The sequence below is a fragment of the Phaenicophaeus curvirostris genome, chromosome 2 (assembly GCF_032191515.1).
Source record: "Phaenicophaeus curvirostris isolate KB17595 chromosome 2, BPBGC_Pcur_1.0, whole genome shotgun sequence".
Lineage (NCBI taxonomy): Eukaryota > Metazoa > Chordata > Aves > Cuculiformes > Cuculidae > Phaenicophaeus > Phaenicophaeus curvirostris.
In genome coordinates this window covers 36050351-36065866 of record NC_091393.1, presented here as the reverse complement: position 1 = coordinate 36065866, position 15516 = coordinate 36050351, and the positions used below count along the sequence as shown (strand labels likewise).

Here is a 15516-nt window from a genome sequence, read left to right as displayed (position 1 = left end):
TGCCTCCTCACTGGACCTGTCCCTGGTTGAATTCTTAATTCTCTCAATGAATATGGAAAGTATGTGTATACAAGGTCTCATTATAGAGAGATATTAGTATTTCTCATTACCATACCACAAAAGACCATAACTGCCTTTTTCAGAGCTGTACTTCATCAGCAGCTCAACCTCCCATCCCTTCCTCAGATAAAACACCAAGATCCTCTTCCTCCTCCTCTTCTACTGCTTCTGAATTGATAAACTCTCAACAAACTTTTATCAGTGCATAATCTATTTTATGGTGCATGAAGTTTCATAGTGTAGCATTCTGTTTAAATTTATTTATTTTACCTACTCATGAGGGTCATCATGACTTCTTGCTACCTTATGCTCTCATTAGCCTAATTATTAGCAATATTTCAAACCTCTAATCAGAGCTGATCTACAACTTGGGCTAACAACATTACTGAAAATGCTGAAGTATATTGGTCCCAAGAACATTACTTGAAAAAATAAACCCTATGAGATGATTCACTTCACACTAACTTCTCTACAAACCTCCCTTCTTCTATAGCAAAGCAAGAGATTTTCCTTGTGGCACTGCAAATCTACAAATGATTTGGTTTAAATATATAAGGCCATCTAATTTTTAGATGAAATGTGCAAAACAAGCAGGTTAATATGATGGCATCTTTGTAGGTCTGGACGGTATTTTATGTAATTTACCTCTATTTTTAATTACTTTCCTCCAGAAAATTATGTACAAGACTTCAAAATGGATTAAATATGCCATTTGTCATGTTCCAGTCACAGCACTGCCCATGACTTGAACAACTTGAAAATATTTACAGTCATTCCACTGTATTTAGTGAACCTACATTTTCAAATCTCCACGATGGAAATAGTATTACTCTCCAGCTACAGAATGTTGAATATATTGAATTGAACACTGATTGTTTCCTTTTTGACAACCTCATTCTTGCTACTCATTTTACCTTCATCTCGTTTGGTACATTCAGAGTCAAAGTAGATTCTTACTTTAAACAAGGAAAAATACTCATTTAGTTTTAGGGTCATAACAAACTTAATTTTGAAAATAAAAGATTGTGATAAAAAATACCTATTTATCTTCATCCTTCCAATACACTTATATGTATCAATTTGTCATCATTTATACAAAACTCCTCATCACCATTCCATCCAGAAAAGTGGATTCACAGCAATATACCGCAAGAGTTTCTCTACTGTTGATCTACTGACCATAGGATGACATCGAGGTCAAAAGAAAAAAAGCATATGTCGCAAAAAACAACCTTAGGTAGACACTTGAAGGCACATCTTTCACATGCAGTGTGGTACTACCACTTTTGAACATTATTTTTGTTCTGCCTGAATAGCATGTGCCCTTCAAAATATGCAATGTTCTCATCACGGCTATTCCACCAGCTGTCTGCTGCACTCGTAGATGGTCTCAGATCCCACATACACAAGCTGATTAAGTGTACTTCATTGTCCATCTATATGGCACTATGTCAAGACATTTAAGACAGAAATAGTGCTTTCCCAGGTTCCACGAACTCCTTTTGTTGTCCCAACTCTGTCCTCTGCTTCATTACACCACCACCGTTCCTGGAATGCCACTACAGAGGGAATGGGACAGTCAGCTGAGAGAGGTTGTCTTCTGCTAATGAAATCACTCCAGAGAAACCAAATTTCACAGCCACTGCTAGCTAGAAAATTATGATAGGTAATGGTTTCCTAGTGGATTGTTTACTACTTCAAACATTCTTTTAAGTGCATCAGACAACCATCTAGAGAAATCAGCACACTTCACAATTAAAAATTATTAAGTAAAAAAATGAAGTAAAAATTCTTTAGCTTTTTTTTCCGTGAAATCATCTTCTACATTGGTTTCTCCAGTTTGACCACTTACTAACTTCAGCATTAAGTAAGTGAACTTTGTTTTTGTTAATGTAAGAACTTTCAGGTTAGTTTTAGGAGAAAAGAAATACTAAAAAGAAAACAAACAAAGAAGAAAATAAGACCCTAAACCCCTGCCTTGTTTTTCCCTAGGGGAAAGGGCACAAAAATCTACAAGTAATTATGCTAGTCACATTGCTTAATAAGCTTGTGCAAGTCATTTGGAATCTGTGGAGACAGAGACTGTAGAAGAACCTGATTAGAATAAAATAATATTAATTAAGTCTTATAACATCCTGAAAGATAGGCAAGTGATATGCCTTCATAGAGGTGGCACAAATTGACTTGTTCAATGTCACACCGCCTCAGGGTTATGATAGTTTCCAACGAACTAACCTACACTTTCAGGTCGGCTTCATTTGGCGGATACACTAAAGTTCCATCTTCTCCTGAAGGAGAGTGGAAAATATCTTTTGTTTCTTGTTAGTCATGCTGCTGAAATATCTTTACTGCCCTCTGGCGCACATTTCAGCAGTAAATGTATGCAGAAAATGAAAGATTATTGGCATTGATCTGAACACAACTGCTTCAGTTCATTTTTCTGACTATTTCTCAACTTCCTATGACAAACAGGAGATAAAATTCATATCTCCATGGTATTTATTGACCTAGAGCATCAGTTTAACAGGCAGGTCTTAGCAACTACCCTAAACATAAACTTTAATAGAAAATATAGAATTTTGCTCTCTGTTGCTTCAGTTGACACTCCGAATTCAGTTCTTCCCACCTCTGGGAGTCTTCCTTGTTTGACTCCAATTACACTACCAGAGCCTTTCCTGTTTGACTTAAATAATGCTACTGCAGTCTTAACCAAAATAAAAAAAAAAAATTAAAAAATGAATGAAAAAAAACCCTCACTAAACAACTTCCACTTTCTCACCCATCTAATCTCTTCATCTTTTAACACAAACAAGTTCTACAGAAATAAGCAGGATGATCAGTGTAAACTCTTTCGTGTCTCCCCCTGCTGACAACTTAAATCAACCCTTTCTTGCCCACTCAAGGTCTGCACAAGGAATCATAGAATCATAGAATAACCAGGTTGGAAGAGACCCACCGGATCATTGAGTCCAACCATTCCCATCAAACACTAAACCATGCCCCTTAGCACCTTGTCCACCCGTCCCTTAAACACCTCCAGGGAAGGTGAATCAACCACCTCCCTGGGCAGCCTCTGCCACTGCCCAATGACCCTTTCTGTAAAGAATTTTTTCCTAATGTCCAGCCTAAACCTCCCCTGGTGGAGCTTGAGGCCATTCCCTCTTGTCCTGTCCCCTGTCACTTGCGAGAAGAGGCCGGCACCCTCCTCTCTACAACCTCCTTTCAGGTAGTTGTAGAGAGCAATGAGGTCACCCCTCAGCCTCCTCTTCTCCAGGCTAAACAACCCCAGCTCTCTCAGCCGCTCCTTGTAAGACCTGCTCTCCAGCCCCCTCACCAGCTTTGTTGCTCTTCTCTGGACTCTCTCCAGAGCCTCAACATCCTTCTTGTGGTGAGGGGCCCAGAACTGAACACAGGATTCGAGGAGCGGTCTCACCAGTGCCGAGTACAGAGAGAGAATAACCTCCCTGGACCTGCTGGTCACGCCGTTTCTGATACAAGCCAAGATGCCATTGGCCTTCTTGGCCACCTGGGCACACTGCTGGCTCATGTTCAGTCGCTGTCAACCAACACCCCCAGGTCCCTCTCCTCCAGGCAGCTTTCTAGACAGACTTCTCCTAGTCTGTAGCACTGCATAGGGTTGTTGTGCCCCAAGTGCAGGACCCGGCATTTGGCCTTGTTAAACCTCATGCCGTTGGACTCTGCCCAGCGGTCCAGCCTGTTCAGATCCCTTTGCAGAGCCTCCCGACCCTCCAGCAGATCGACACTTCCACCCAGCTTAGTGTCGTCTGCAAACTTGCTAAGGGTGCACTCAATGCCTTCATCCAGGTCATTGATAAAGACATTGAACAGGGCTGGACCCAGCACTGAGCCCTGGGGAACCCCACTTGTCACTGGCCTCCAGCTGGAGTTAACTCCATTTCCCACCACTCTCTGGGCCCGGCCAGCCAACCAGTTTTCCACCCAGGAGAGTGTGCGCCTGTCCAGCCCAGAGGCTGACAGTTTCTCAAGCAGAACGCTGTGAGAAATTGTGTCAAAGACTTTACTGAAGTCCAGGAAGATACATCCACAGCCTTCCCCTCATCCAGCAGCCGAGTCACTTTGTCATAGAAGGCGATCAGGTTAGTCTGGCAAGACCTGCCTTTTGTAAACCCGTGTTGACTGGGCCTGATCACCCGGTTCTCTTGCATGTGCTTCATGATAGCACTCAAGATCAACTGCTCCATGACTTTCCCTGGCACTGAGGTCAAACTAACAGGCCTGTAGTTCCCTGGATCCTCCCTGCGACCCTTCTTGTAGACGGGCACAACATCAGCCAGCCTCCAGTCCAGTGGGACTTCCCCAGTCTTCCAGGACTGTTGGAAGATGATGGAAAGGGGTTTGGCCAGCACATCCGCCAGCTCCTTCAATACCCTTGGGTGAATCCCGTCTGGCCCCATAGACTTGTGGCTGTCTAGTTGGGCTAGCAAGGCTCTGACCACCTCCTCTTGGATCACGAGAGCCTCATTTTGCTCCTCTGGCTCCTGGGTTTGTACACAGACAGAACGACCCTCCTTACAACTAAAGACTGAGGCAAAGAAGGCATTAAGTACCTCAGCCTTTTCCTCATCCCCTGTCACTGTTGTTCCTTTGAATCATAGGATACATTTTTGTTACACCATATCTGACACCACTTCTGGTCCCACATGCTTCCTGGCAAGTGTATGGCCATAGAGAAATCAGAGGAGCAAAAGCTTTTCTGTTTTGTGTCACGGTGATGCTTTTGTCACATCAGTGACTAACAGTCACAGCTGGCAACTGCATGATTGTGAGATTTTATGCGAAGGAGGCTGTACCTTGGGGAAAGAAGTGGGAACGTCTGTCAGCTGCTGAATGTGACACTGAATCAGCTGTAACAGCAAATTTCCTTCCAAAATTCTCTGTGACTTGATCGAGTCTGATGTCCAGTTTTGGACTCTGCAGTACAGGACAGAAATAGATATACCAGAGCGAGTCCAGCAGAGAGCCACCAAGATGATCAGGACAGAGCATGTGATGCACTGGGAGAGACTGAGAACTAGGTTTGTTCAGCCTTCAGAAAGCTTTGGCAGTACATCACTGTTGCCTAAAATTATCTAACAAGAAGGTGTGGATAAGAAAGAGCCAAACTCTTGCTAAGGGTGAACGGTGGATGGACAAGATGCAGCAGATACAAGTTGAAACATCCAAAATTCGACCTTAAACTAAGGAATTGCTTCTTTCTATCTCTCTCCCCCTCCCTATTTCTTTTTTTGACTGTGAGGGTAGTCAAGCACTGCAACATGTTTTCTGCAGACACTGTGGGATCTCCATACTTGGAGGTGTTAAAAACTCAGCTGGACAGAGCCCTGACATCATGTGTTCACTGAAGCTGCTTTGAGGTGGGGGTTGGACTATATGAAGTCCAGAAATCCCTTCCAACCTAAGTGAATCTATGATTTTAATAAGTGCATCAACCCTTTTCCAATATTTACTCCAAAATTATTCCTATAGCACTTTTCCTTTGGAGAAAAAAAAAAAAGACTAGAATTTAAATTTCAAAACTCAAAGGACTGCAACTCACGGTAGTATAGTATGCTTTTTCTATTTCTTAGTAAGAACATATAACCACAGTCAGGGAAAATTCCCTTTACATCCCCTACAAGTAGTGACAGAATAAACAGCTTTGAGACACCATTACTTGGCTCAGACAAATTAAGTGGCACACACTGATCCACAAATCCCTGCCTCCCATGGCTGATCAAAAACATCTTGCCTCTTTGAGCAATCCAGACTGCTGGATCTGCCCCTTACTCAATTCTGAGCACAGCAAAGCACAGGCAAACTTGCCCATTGGAACAGATACTGACACCTATCCCCAGCCAGATATGAAAGACCATGGTTCCTGAGCTAAAAGGATCAGCTCGAGAGGCCTAGAGAATTGTAGCTAGCTGACAGAGCCCTAAAGCGTAATATTGTTGACAGGTTGTCCCTCAGCAACTGAGTCTTAAAGCTCTGAGAAAATTAAGCCAGATACCTGTGTGTGCCAGTCACAGAAAGTCACATCTCAGCTATCTGAAAAGCAGCATGAGTTTTGAGCCAAGAGCAACTAAATTCAGTAATTCAGGACCAGATTCAGGAATTATGATTCCCAACCATCCTTCTCTCATATAGCAATAATTTAGCTGAAAATAAAACAACAAATAGTGTTTTCCAGCACTGCTGTGCAAGATGCATTAAGGCGGACATAGTTCCTTTAGACACAAGGGGGAAAGAATTTTTCCATTTACTGATACCAACAATTCTGCATGCTTTAATCTCTCATTTTGGTATGTCTTCAAGGGGCTACACTGACTTCAGTGTATCAACTATCTTTGTACAGGTAACACCTGAACTGTGACCTAGAGCTAACTGTTGCACTTAAAGCCACCCAATTCTATCCAAAACTACCTCAAGTGAAAAAAAAAACTTACTATGAAACAGGAAAAACTACACCAAGACATTTGACTGGGAGTAAAGGACCGTAAACACAGTGTTATGCCAGCGTATTTACACATACTGGATTCTGACTCACAAGGGGTGTGCTCATCACATGGCTACAGCCATCACATGGCTAAAGCCACTCAAACCTCCAGTTTATACTTTGCCCACGGCAAAAAATGCTGTGAACAGCACACCCCGATGGCATCTGGAACAGAATATTAAGGAATTCTAGAAGTCTTCAATAGCTCACATCCAGAAGACAGACTGAAAACTGGGGAAGGTGTTTCATGTGCCAGCTGTTCTGCTTGTGAGACCTGAAATCTCTCAGGAAAAGTAACCAGGGGTGTGGGTGGTCACTGCTTCACCCAGCCTGTTTAAATCCTTAATTAAAACCTTACTTCTTCAGCTCTGGACAACCTCAGCTGCCCGGTTTCCATTCACTGTTGCCCGAGTTAGCGCTCTTGGCCCAGCTGAGTGACAGCAGCCACCTGACACAACAAACAGGCAGCTGCGCAAACACTGACTGCAGCAGCAGCACCAGTAGCACCAGTAGCACCAGCAGCACCAGTAGCACCAGCAGCACCAGTAGCATCAGCAGCACTGGCACCAGCAGCACTGGCACCAGCAGCACCACCAGCACCGGCACTAGCAGCACCGGCACTAGCAGCACCGGCAGCACCGGCAGCACTGGCACCACCACCAGGAGTACCAGTAGCACCAGTACCAGTAGTACCAGTACCAGTAGTACCAGTACCAGTAGCACCAGCAACACCAGCAGCACCAGTAGCACCACCACCACCAGTAGCACCAGCACTACCAGCATCAGTAGCACCACCACCAGTAGCACCAGTAGCACCAACAGCACCAGCAGCAGCACCAGCAGCACCAGCAGCAGCACCAGCAGCACCAGCAGCAGCACCAGCAGCACCACCAGCACCAGCAGTAGCACCAGCAGCACCACCAGCAGCACCAGCAGCACCACCAGCAGCAGCACCAGCAGGACCCCCACCAGCAGGTGTGACCCAGACTCCCGCCGGTCCCGGGAGCGGCGGCGGGCAGGGCAGGCGCTACTTACAGCCCTGGTCTCGTACAGCACCAGCTTCTGCACGGCACTGACGATGGGGGCGGCGGCCGCCGGCATGGCGGCCCCGTGCTGGCCCGGGCCGCGGCTCTCGGGGACAGGGCCGGGGCCGCCCGAAACCGAGCTCCGGCCGGGAAGCGGAGGGGGAACGCGCCGAGGCCGGGCCCCGCGCTCCCCGCCGCCGGGACGGGCGGAAGGCGGAAGTGGCGGCGCCGCGCAGGCGTTTCCGCGGGCGGGCGGGACAGAGCGCCTGCGCCGCCGCCTGCCGGGCCGCGGGGTCAGCACCAAGAACAGCTCCCGGGACCCTCAGCGACCCGCGGCGCGGGCGGCCGGGGGGCGGGGGCAAAGGGGCGGGGGGCGGGACCTCGGCCGTTGCCCTGGTTACGGGGTAAACAAACTCGCTTTGCCCCGCCTCACGTGCTCCGGTCGCTGTAAGTGCCCCCCCCCGCCCCGTGTCTCCGTCCCCATCCCTTTCCCCGTCCCCATCCCCATCCTCGTCCCCTTCCCCGTCCTCACCCCCATCCTCGTCCCCTTCCCCGTCCTCATCCTCATCCCCATCCCCATTCCCGTCCCCATCCCCATCCCCGTCCCCGCCCCTGAGGGTCTCCGGGGGTGGAGGTGGTGGTGTCTGGTTTGCGTGTTGGTTTGGTTGAGTGAGGGTGTTTGCGATTAGGAAGTTGCCCCTGGGTTGTAAGTGGCCTCAAGCTCTGTCGGGGGAGGTTCAGACTGGATATCAGGAAAAAAAGCTTTTTACAGAAAGGATCATCGGGCACTGGCAGAGGCTGCCCAGGGAGGTGGTTGAGTCACCATCCCTAGAGGTATTTAAAAGACGGCTAGATGAGGTGCACAGGGACGTGGTTTAGCGGCAGGTAGGAATGGTCAGACTCGATGATCTAAGAGGTCTTTTCCAACCCAGTGATTCTATGATTCTGCGATACTATGAGAGGTTTGAGAAGGTGTGAAACTGCTGGGAATGCCAGGTGAAGTTCAGCCTGTGAGTTTCCGTGACAGAAATGGAGGGTTGGTTTATGTCTGGTGGGGTTTTTTAATATTAGAATGCTGTCCCTGCCATTCAGAATGTCTGCGAGTGTAAGAACACTTCAGGTTGGTGTTTCAAAACAAGATTTTTCAGTTTTTCATCCTGAGGTAGAGTTTTTTAATTTAAAAATGATACTCAGGCTTAGGGCAGAGTGAGACTTAGATGTATCTCTTAAGAAAGCAAGCTTCAAGCGTTTCATCATCCAGCTCCTCACTGTTTTGAACTCCATTTGTCCAAAAGGCCCATCTGTGTTTTGCTCCAGCTCACCTTAATTAGAATAGTAGAATGCTTTGGGTTGGAAGGGATTCTTTCAGGCCATCTGGTCCAACCGCCCCTGCAGAAGCAGGGACATCTTTAATGAGGTCAGGTTGCTCAGAGCCCCATCCAACATGACCTCAAATGTTTCCAGGGATGCGGCCTCCACTACCTCCCTGGGCAAGCTGTTCCTGTGTTTCACCACCCTCATTGGAAAAAATGTCTTCCTTCTATCCAGACCAAATCTACTCTCCCTTAGTTTAAAACCATTACTCCTTGTCCTGTCACAATAGCCCTTACTAAAAAGTCTGCCCTCAGCTTTCCTGTAGCCCTCTTGAAGTATTGGAAGGCTGCCATAAAGTCCCCCTGGAGCCTTCTCTTCTCCACGCTGAACAACTTCCTTATATCCAGTCCAAATCTACCTTCCCTTGGTTTAAAACTGTTACTCCTTCAAGAACCCATTATTCCTGGAAGCTTGTTTCTGTTTCACTTTGTTGCACAGTGCTCAGTGTGTGATCTCTTGCAGTCATTGATAAGTTCAGGTTTATGAGAGGATTACAGAACAGGTCACAAACCATGGTTTAATTCTGCAAAGCCTTATTCATGCTCATAGCTGTGGACACAGCGAGCAGTTCCATTGACCATTATGGGGGTTTTCCGTTTCTGAAGCTCCAGAGACAACTCCTTAGCTGTGTCATAGTGTATTTCATAGAATCATAGAATTGTTAAGTTTGGAAAAGACCTTGAAGATCATCAACTCCAGCCATCAACACAATACCAACGTGCCTACTAAACTATGTCCGGAAGTACCACATTTACAGGTTTTTTGAACACCTCCAGGGATAGTGATTCCATCACTTCCCTGGGCAGCCTGTGCCAGTGCTTCACCACTCTTTCGGTAAAGAAATTTTTTCCTAATATCCAATCTAAACCTTCCCTGGTGCAAGTTAAGGCCATTTCCTCTTGTCCTGTCACTTATTATTTCAGGAACCAGAGAGAAGTTACAACTCTGTGGTAATTGGAACAGGAAGGAAAAGGCAATGAAACTACTACATGCACTTTAAAAAAGAGCTACAGGCTGTGTGAGAGTCAGGAAGAAGGCATTATCAATGTTCATATAGTTGCAGTTGGGGAGCAGGAGTGGTTCTGATAATCCTTTCTTCTTTGAAAGCAACTGCTTTCTTAGCAATTAATGCAATGTCCATGTTCTCTAAATGCTTTTTCTTCTTGTAAGAGCTTTTTTTACAAAGCAATTTGTCTTGTATAACATTATTTTTCAGTGTCATTTTTAGTGTGTGTCATTTTGCACACATCTATGCTACAACAAGCTTTTTTTTTTCTCCCAGTCTTAGAAAATTCATGGATTCACAAGTGGCAAAACAAGATCAGCCCTTTGCAGACATCTTTGATGAAGATGAAGCTGAAAAATCCTTTCTGTTGTCCAAGCCCACTTGCATAATTGTCCTTGGCAAGCCAGTAAGATGTCTGACACAAGTCTTTTCTTCAGATATTCTGCTAATAATATTACCTTTCCATTCAAAGCATTAGTTTAATGATGCTACCAAAAAGATGAGAGACCTATTTTTTTATCTTTTCCACTTTGCAAATTCTGCAGAGTATGGTTAAAATTCTGATTGCATTTAATGAGGCCAATTTTTGGCCTGCGTGACCAGTCAAGTACAATTAGAATTATTACTGTAATTAAAAGTCACATGTTGCTCAAAAAGTTTCTTCTCTTTTCACAGTGGCAACTGGATTGTTTTGGTATTATTTCAGTATTCTAACTTTTAAAAAACTGGACACATTAAAGACATAAATAGACACACAAGAAGCTTCAGGTTAATATATTGACTTATAGACACATAATGAGATATTAAATATTTAAATGAACCTTGCTGTGATTATATATCATATATTTGGGAATAACTGAAGCCCTCCAAGGTATCCTGATAAGAAGATTGGTATCATATTTTAACTAAAACTCAAAGTCTCTCTTTTTCTCCAATAATTATTGGCCTCCTTTACTTAGGAAATTTTGATACTTTTTAATCCTAGACCTCTCAGATTTCTTTTTCCCTAGTGCAGGTGAATAATTTTTGCAATAGTGCAATAGTTTGCTGAAGGGGGTCCTTTTTTGGTTCAAGTTTGCCTTATGTCTGTACTGAAGCCTGGGTGAGCTTGAACACCCCAGTGGTGCCCTGAGAGATGCTTTCATCTTGAATGCTGCAGTTGCCCATGAAAGGTGCCTTCAGGGCTCTTCACTTCCAGTGTGAACACAGGTCCTCCACCAGCTTGCCCTCTGCATTTGAGTGTAATTCTGTTAGGTACCACAAAGGAGTTTGAAATGATTGTATGGAAATCTGCTTTTTGCTGCCTAGCAGATGGAGAGATAAATGGTGCACACCTAGAACTGGCAACCAACCCAAGCTTCGGTGTCAGCTGACCCACCAAATCAAGCCCCAAATCAATGCCCTAGTGCTAAGATATGGCTACATTCCCTTTCTTCAAAGACTTCCAGCAGGCTGGAAGGCTCCCAGTCTGTAGTGTTTGCACAAGCCTGCATCCTTTTGTACTGCTTGGCTCCTTGGCTTCAGCTGCTGGGTAATTCTTGGCTGCAAATCCTTGCATCTGACCTTGCATCTGAGAAAGGAGGCAGGGTGGTGTTCTGCAAGTGGATGAGCTGCAGACATCATAGTGAGACTGTGTACGGTGACAGCCAACAAGTGTGCCTTATGGTCAGCATGAGACCTGAAAGAATGCATTCAGCTTGGTGGAAAATTACAGTGGCCTGGTTTGCTTAGTTTTAAACAAATGTCAAATTTCTAACCTCAGATGAAAAGGTAACTTTACCTTTTTATAGATCAAACAAGAAAAAAATACTCTTTGAAAGGCAATGTAAAAAATGTGTAAGAAATAGATACACTCTCATCTGAAATAATTGCCTTCTGTACGTGCTTGATATTAATACAAAAAAAAATTGCACAGGCTGGCCAAGTGGGCAGGCAATTAAATGTTCTACTTCTATAATAATGTATTTTACTTATACGGCTGATGTGTAGAGCACCTATCTCATATTTCCTTTAAGTTAAAAACATAGTGCCATTAAAACAGAGCCAAATACATATATTTTCATCACGTCTGTAAGTTGCAAGGTATGAGTAGGCTGTAGAAAGTTTGATGATACACTGTTAACTGGGAATGTGATTTATTTGTGGTATTTTATTATTTTTTAATCACAACATTTATCTAAGGCAAACTGACTGTCAAAAAATGGTCTTCTTGTTTCCCCTTGAAAAGAAAGCATAATCCTAAGGGTGTAAGATGGTGACTTTTGTAAAATCCCATTCAGGTAGCTATGCTCTTTGTTACTTTTGGTTATGTTGGTTCCTTGGGATTAGTGTGACGAGATAAACATGTTGTCAGTATCTAAACCAGATGTGTGGACTAAGAAGAGCAGCTTTAATGTATTCATTGTTTTAGTCAAAGAATACTAGCCTTATGTATCTTAGAAATGGCTAAGCAGGTTTGCATTATCATTTGCTTAGAGACTGAAGACAATACATTTCAGTCCTAGTGAGTTTCTCATAGGAATTTATGGGCAAGTTATAGCTGAGTTTTAGATAGAGTCACTCAGAAACAAAGCCAGTATTGTTACTTTGGAAAAAACTAACTGCAAAGGACAGTAACAGTATATTAGCAATGCTAGGCAGTATAAAATAGAGGATGGTATTAAAAAGAATGTTTGTGTTTGCCCAGTGCATAACTCAGAGGCCCTAATCCTAATGATGGCTTTTAATTGTTTTTATCATGTGAAAATATATTCTTCATTGTGGAATACATTTTGGATATTTTTCCATCTGCCTGTTTTTTCTTTTAAATGTATGTTTTTCATTTTAAGGGTTCTGGAAAGAAAACATTATCTAGAAAACTAGCACAAATATGGAAATGCATTTTCATAGAAGGTAAACATATGCTATATTTGTAACATTGCATTGGTGTCATACTATCTTTTGGTTTAGAATATCCTCACTGTTCCCCGAAGTTTGAAGTGACATGTTTCCGAATGTGATAAACTGCAACCATTTTGCCAGAAAAGCAGTTGCTGAAAAATGGCCACTTAGTTATAGAGGCTTAAAAAATCACTTTTCTCTCTCTTGCTTTTTATTTTTTTTTTCAGAAGGGATATACATAACACATAATAATCAAATTCTGTTCCCAATCCTGTAAGCTGATTCATAAAAGTGAATAATATAGCTCAGAAAGGACCTCCAGAGGTCATTGAGTCCAACATTCCACTCAAGGCAGAGTCGACTGGAGAATGTTGCCCAGGACCGTGTCCAGTTGAGTCTGGAATATCTCCACAGACGGAGACTCCACCAACTCTCTGGGCAATGCTTTACAATGTTTGACCACCTTAATGATGAGAAAATGTCCCATTGGGATTTCTCATGTTCCTACTTGTGTCTGTTGCTTCCTGTCCTCTCTGCAGTTCTGTGAAGACAGTGGTTCTGTCTTTGTGCCTTCCCAGTAAGTAGCTTTAGGCAACAATAAGAAATGTCATGTTTTCTCCAGGCTGAACAAAGCCAGTTCTTTTGGCTTCTCCTAGTACATTCAACACTCTTAATCATCTTGTTGACCACCACGGGACTCACACCAGAGTATGAACATCTGTTGTGTGCTGTGTTATTTATTTAAAAAGTAGTCACAGTTAGAGAATTATTAAATAGGAAGGTTGTTCACAGTCTTTTTAATTTGACAAAATACTTTCTATTCATTTATACAATGAATAGGTCAATGCACATAAATGAAACAAGGCCAGGGTACACAGTGCTGATTTTCTGTTGTCTGTGTAGTGCATTAATACATTCCATGTCTTAGTTTGGGCCTATGGCAAATAATACTCTCCCAAACACCCTAGTTCATAATATAAAGGATAGTATGTGTGACAGTCATCACTACTAGTAGGAACAGTGTGGAACATCCACTATGTTCTGGGGAGAAAGATTTTATCTGTAGCAGCATGAACCACCTGGCTTCCCTGGCCTGATTTGTTAATAACATAGGTATAGCCTTAAAGGTCATTCTTAAAAACTTATATGAGTAAGCATATTTTAATGGTATGGATGTGTGAAAGACTTCCATGGTCATTCTGTTATGATGTCACTATACGCAGAATTTGATGGGTATCAGTTTTAGTATTTATTTAATTTTAGATAATTAAAATATATAAAGAGTAAGTTTCTAAGGGCTTTTTTAAAAGCCTTTAAAGCCCTTTTTTAAAACCCCTTTAGATACACAACTGGGTTTTTTTGTGTCTAAACAGTTCTTTTTCTAAAACTTGCTTTTAAAATTTGAGAAGTGTTTGAGCTCAGACATTCACCTCTGGATTACACAGCAGTAATGTTAACTTGATATAAAGCAGTAGTTAAAATAATTCTGCAAGGCTTCTGTTGTGCATTTGTCTGTGGTGTGTACAAGGCTAAACTGTAGGGAAAAACTTCTACACAGACACTGGCAGAAGGCACCAAGTTTTGGGTGGACAAAATATAATAATGGCCCTAAATATAAAGGCTGTTCATACAAAATAGTGTGATCTCTTGGAGTACACATAAAGATTCGTATGTGTGTGTGTGTGAATATGTGTATCTCTGCATGTACATGTCTGTATATGAAGAATTTTTTATTCATTATTTTAATTTTGTTCTGTCTGATGTGCTTCCTCAGCTTTGGAAGTAATTCAAACAAATATTGACGAAGAAACAGAATACGGGCTTAAGGTAAATGTCTAATTTATAGTAAGTTTTGTCACATTCTTGACAAATACTTATTATCTAAGACCATGTTTTACATTTTACTTTAGTGTCAAGAATTGCTTTTTAAGGGTCAAAATATTTCTGAAGAACTGGTTACAAAAATGATTCTGAAAAAAATTGAGTCATCAGAAGCATCTCATTTTGGTGAGTATATTTATAGCCTAACCTTAGATTGAGCTAGGTATAGTTTTGACACACTTTGCATCCATTATTGCTCAAATTTGATTGATTTTGTGTTAGATGGTAGCATCTTTTCGTGAGCTTCTCAAGTCATGGAATATACAAAAATTAGAATGTATTTAGGGATTAATTTACCAATATGGGAGATCAGAAAGTGTCATACCAATCCTATGCTGTGTTCATTTTGAGAAAATGAATTTGCCACAAATATTAAGTGTTGCTATAACTCTCATTTGCTACTATTACCTGATTAGAAAAGTTTTAGGATTTAAAATGCAGTTGTTTGGTTTTTTTCTTGAATACTTCTGTAATGACAGCAACAACTAAAAAAATCCACTAACAAAGATGTTTTAAATATTTAAAATAAGGAAAAATAAGGAAACTGGATTATTTAAAATTCAAAGTTTAGGGTCTTTCTTTTCTTACAACATTGTTTATTCCCTTTGCATTTTTTCACTTAGGGTAAGTTAGAGAAGAATAGTATTGGTAGTGGTAATAATTCTCCGTTTGAGGAAAGATTGTTAATTGAGGCTGTCAAGACAAGTGCTGATGATCTTGCTATTGATGACTGCCTAAGATGCATGTACCACAGAGGACCGCAGAGATCCTAG

General features: G+C 42.6%; 2 protein-coding genes across 3 annotated transcripts in view; one reads left to right on the top strand and one right to left on the bottom strand.

Moving 5' to 3' along the window:
• FIG4 (FIG4 phosphoinositide 5-phosphatase) overlaps window positions 1–7700 on the bottom strand; it is a 72229-nt gene extending 64529 nt beyond the window's left edge. The window contains exon 1 of the mRNA XM_069851702.1: window positions 7613–7700. Coding sequence (XP_069707803.1) covers window positions 7613–7678 — 66 coding nt within the window. The 5' untranslated portion in view covers window positions 7679–7700. The remainder of the gene's footprint in view (window positions 1–7612) is intronic.
• Window positions 7701–7959: 259 nt separating this feature from the next.
• AK9 (adenylate kinase 9) overlaps window positions 7960–15516 on the top strand; it is a 66954-nt gene continuing 59397 nt past the window's right edge. For both annotated transcript variants that reach the window (XR_011336968.1, XM_069851705.1), the window contains exons 1-5: window positions 7960–8049; window positions 10259–10388; window positions 12811–12874; window positions 14637–14689; window positions 14773–14869. Coding sequence is in view for 1 of the 2 variants with exons in the window: in XM_069851705.1 (XP_069707806.1) it covers window positions 10272–10388; window positions 12811–12874; window positions 14637–14689; window positions 14773–14869 (331 nt within the window). In the remaining variant the exon portion in view is untranslated. The remainder of the gene's footprint in view (window positions 8050–10258; window positions 10389–12810; window positions 12875–14636; window positions 14690–14772; window positions 14870–15516) is intronic.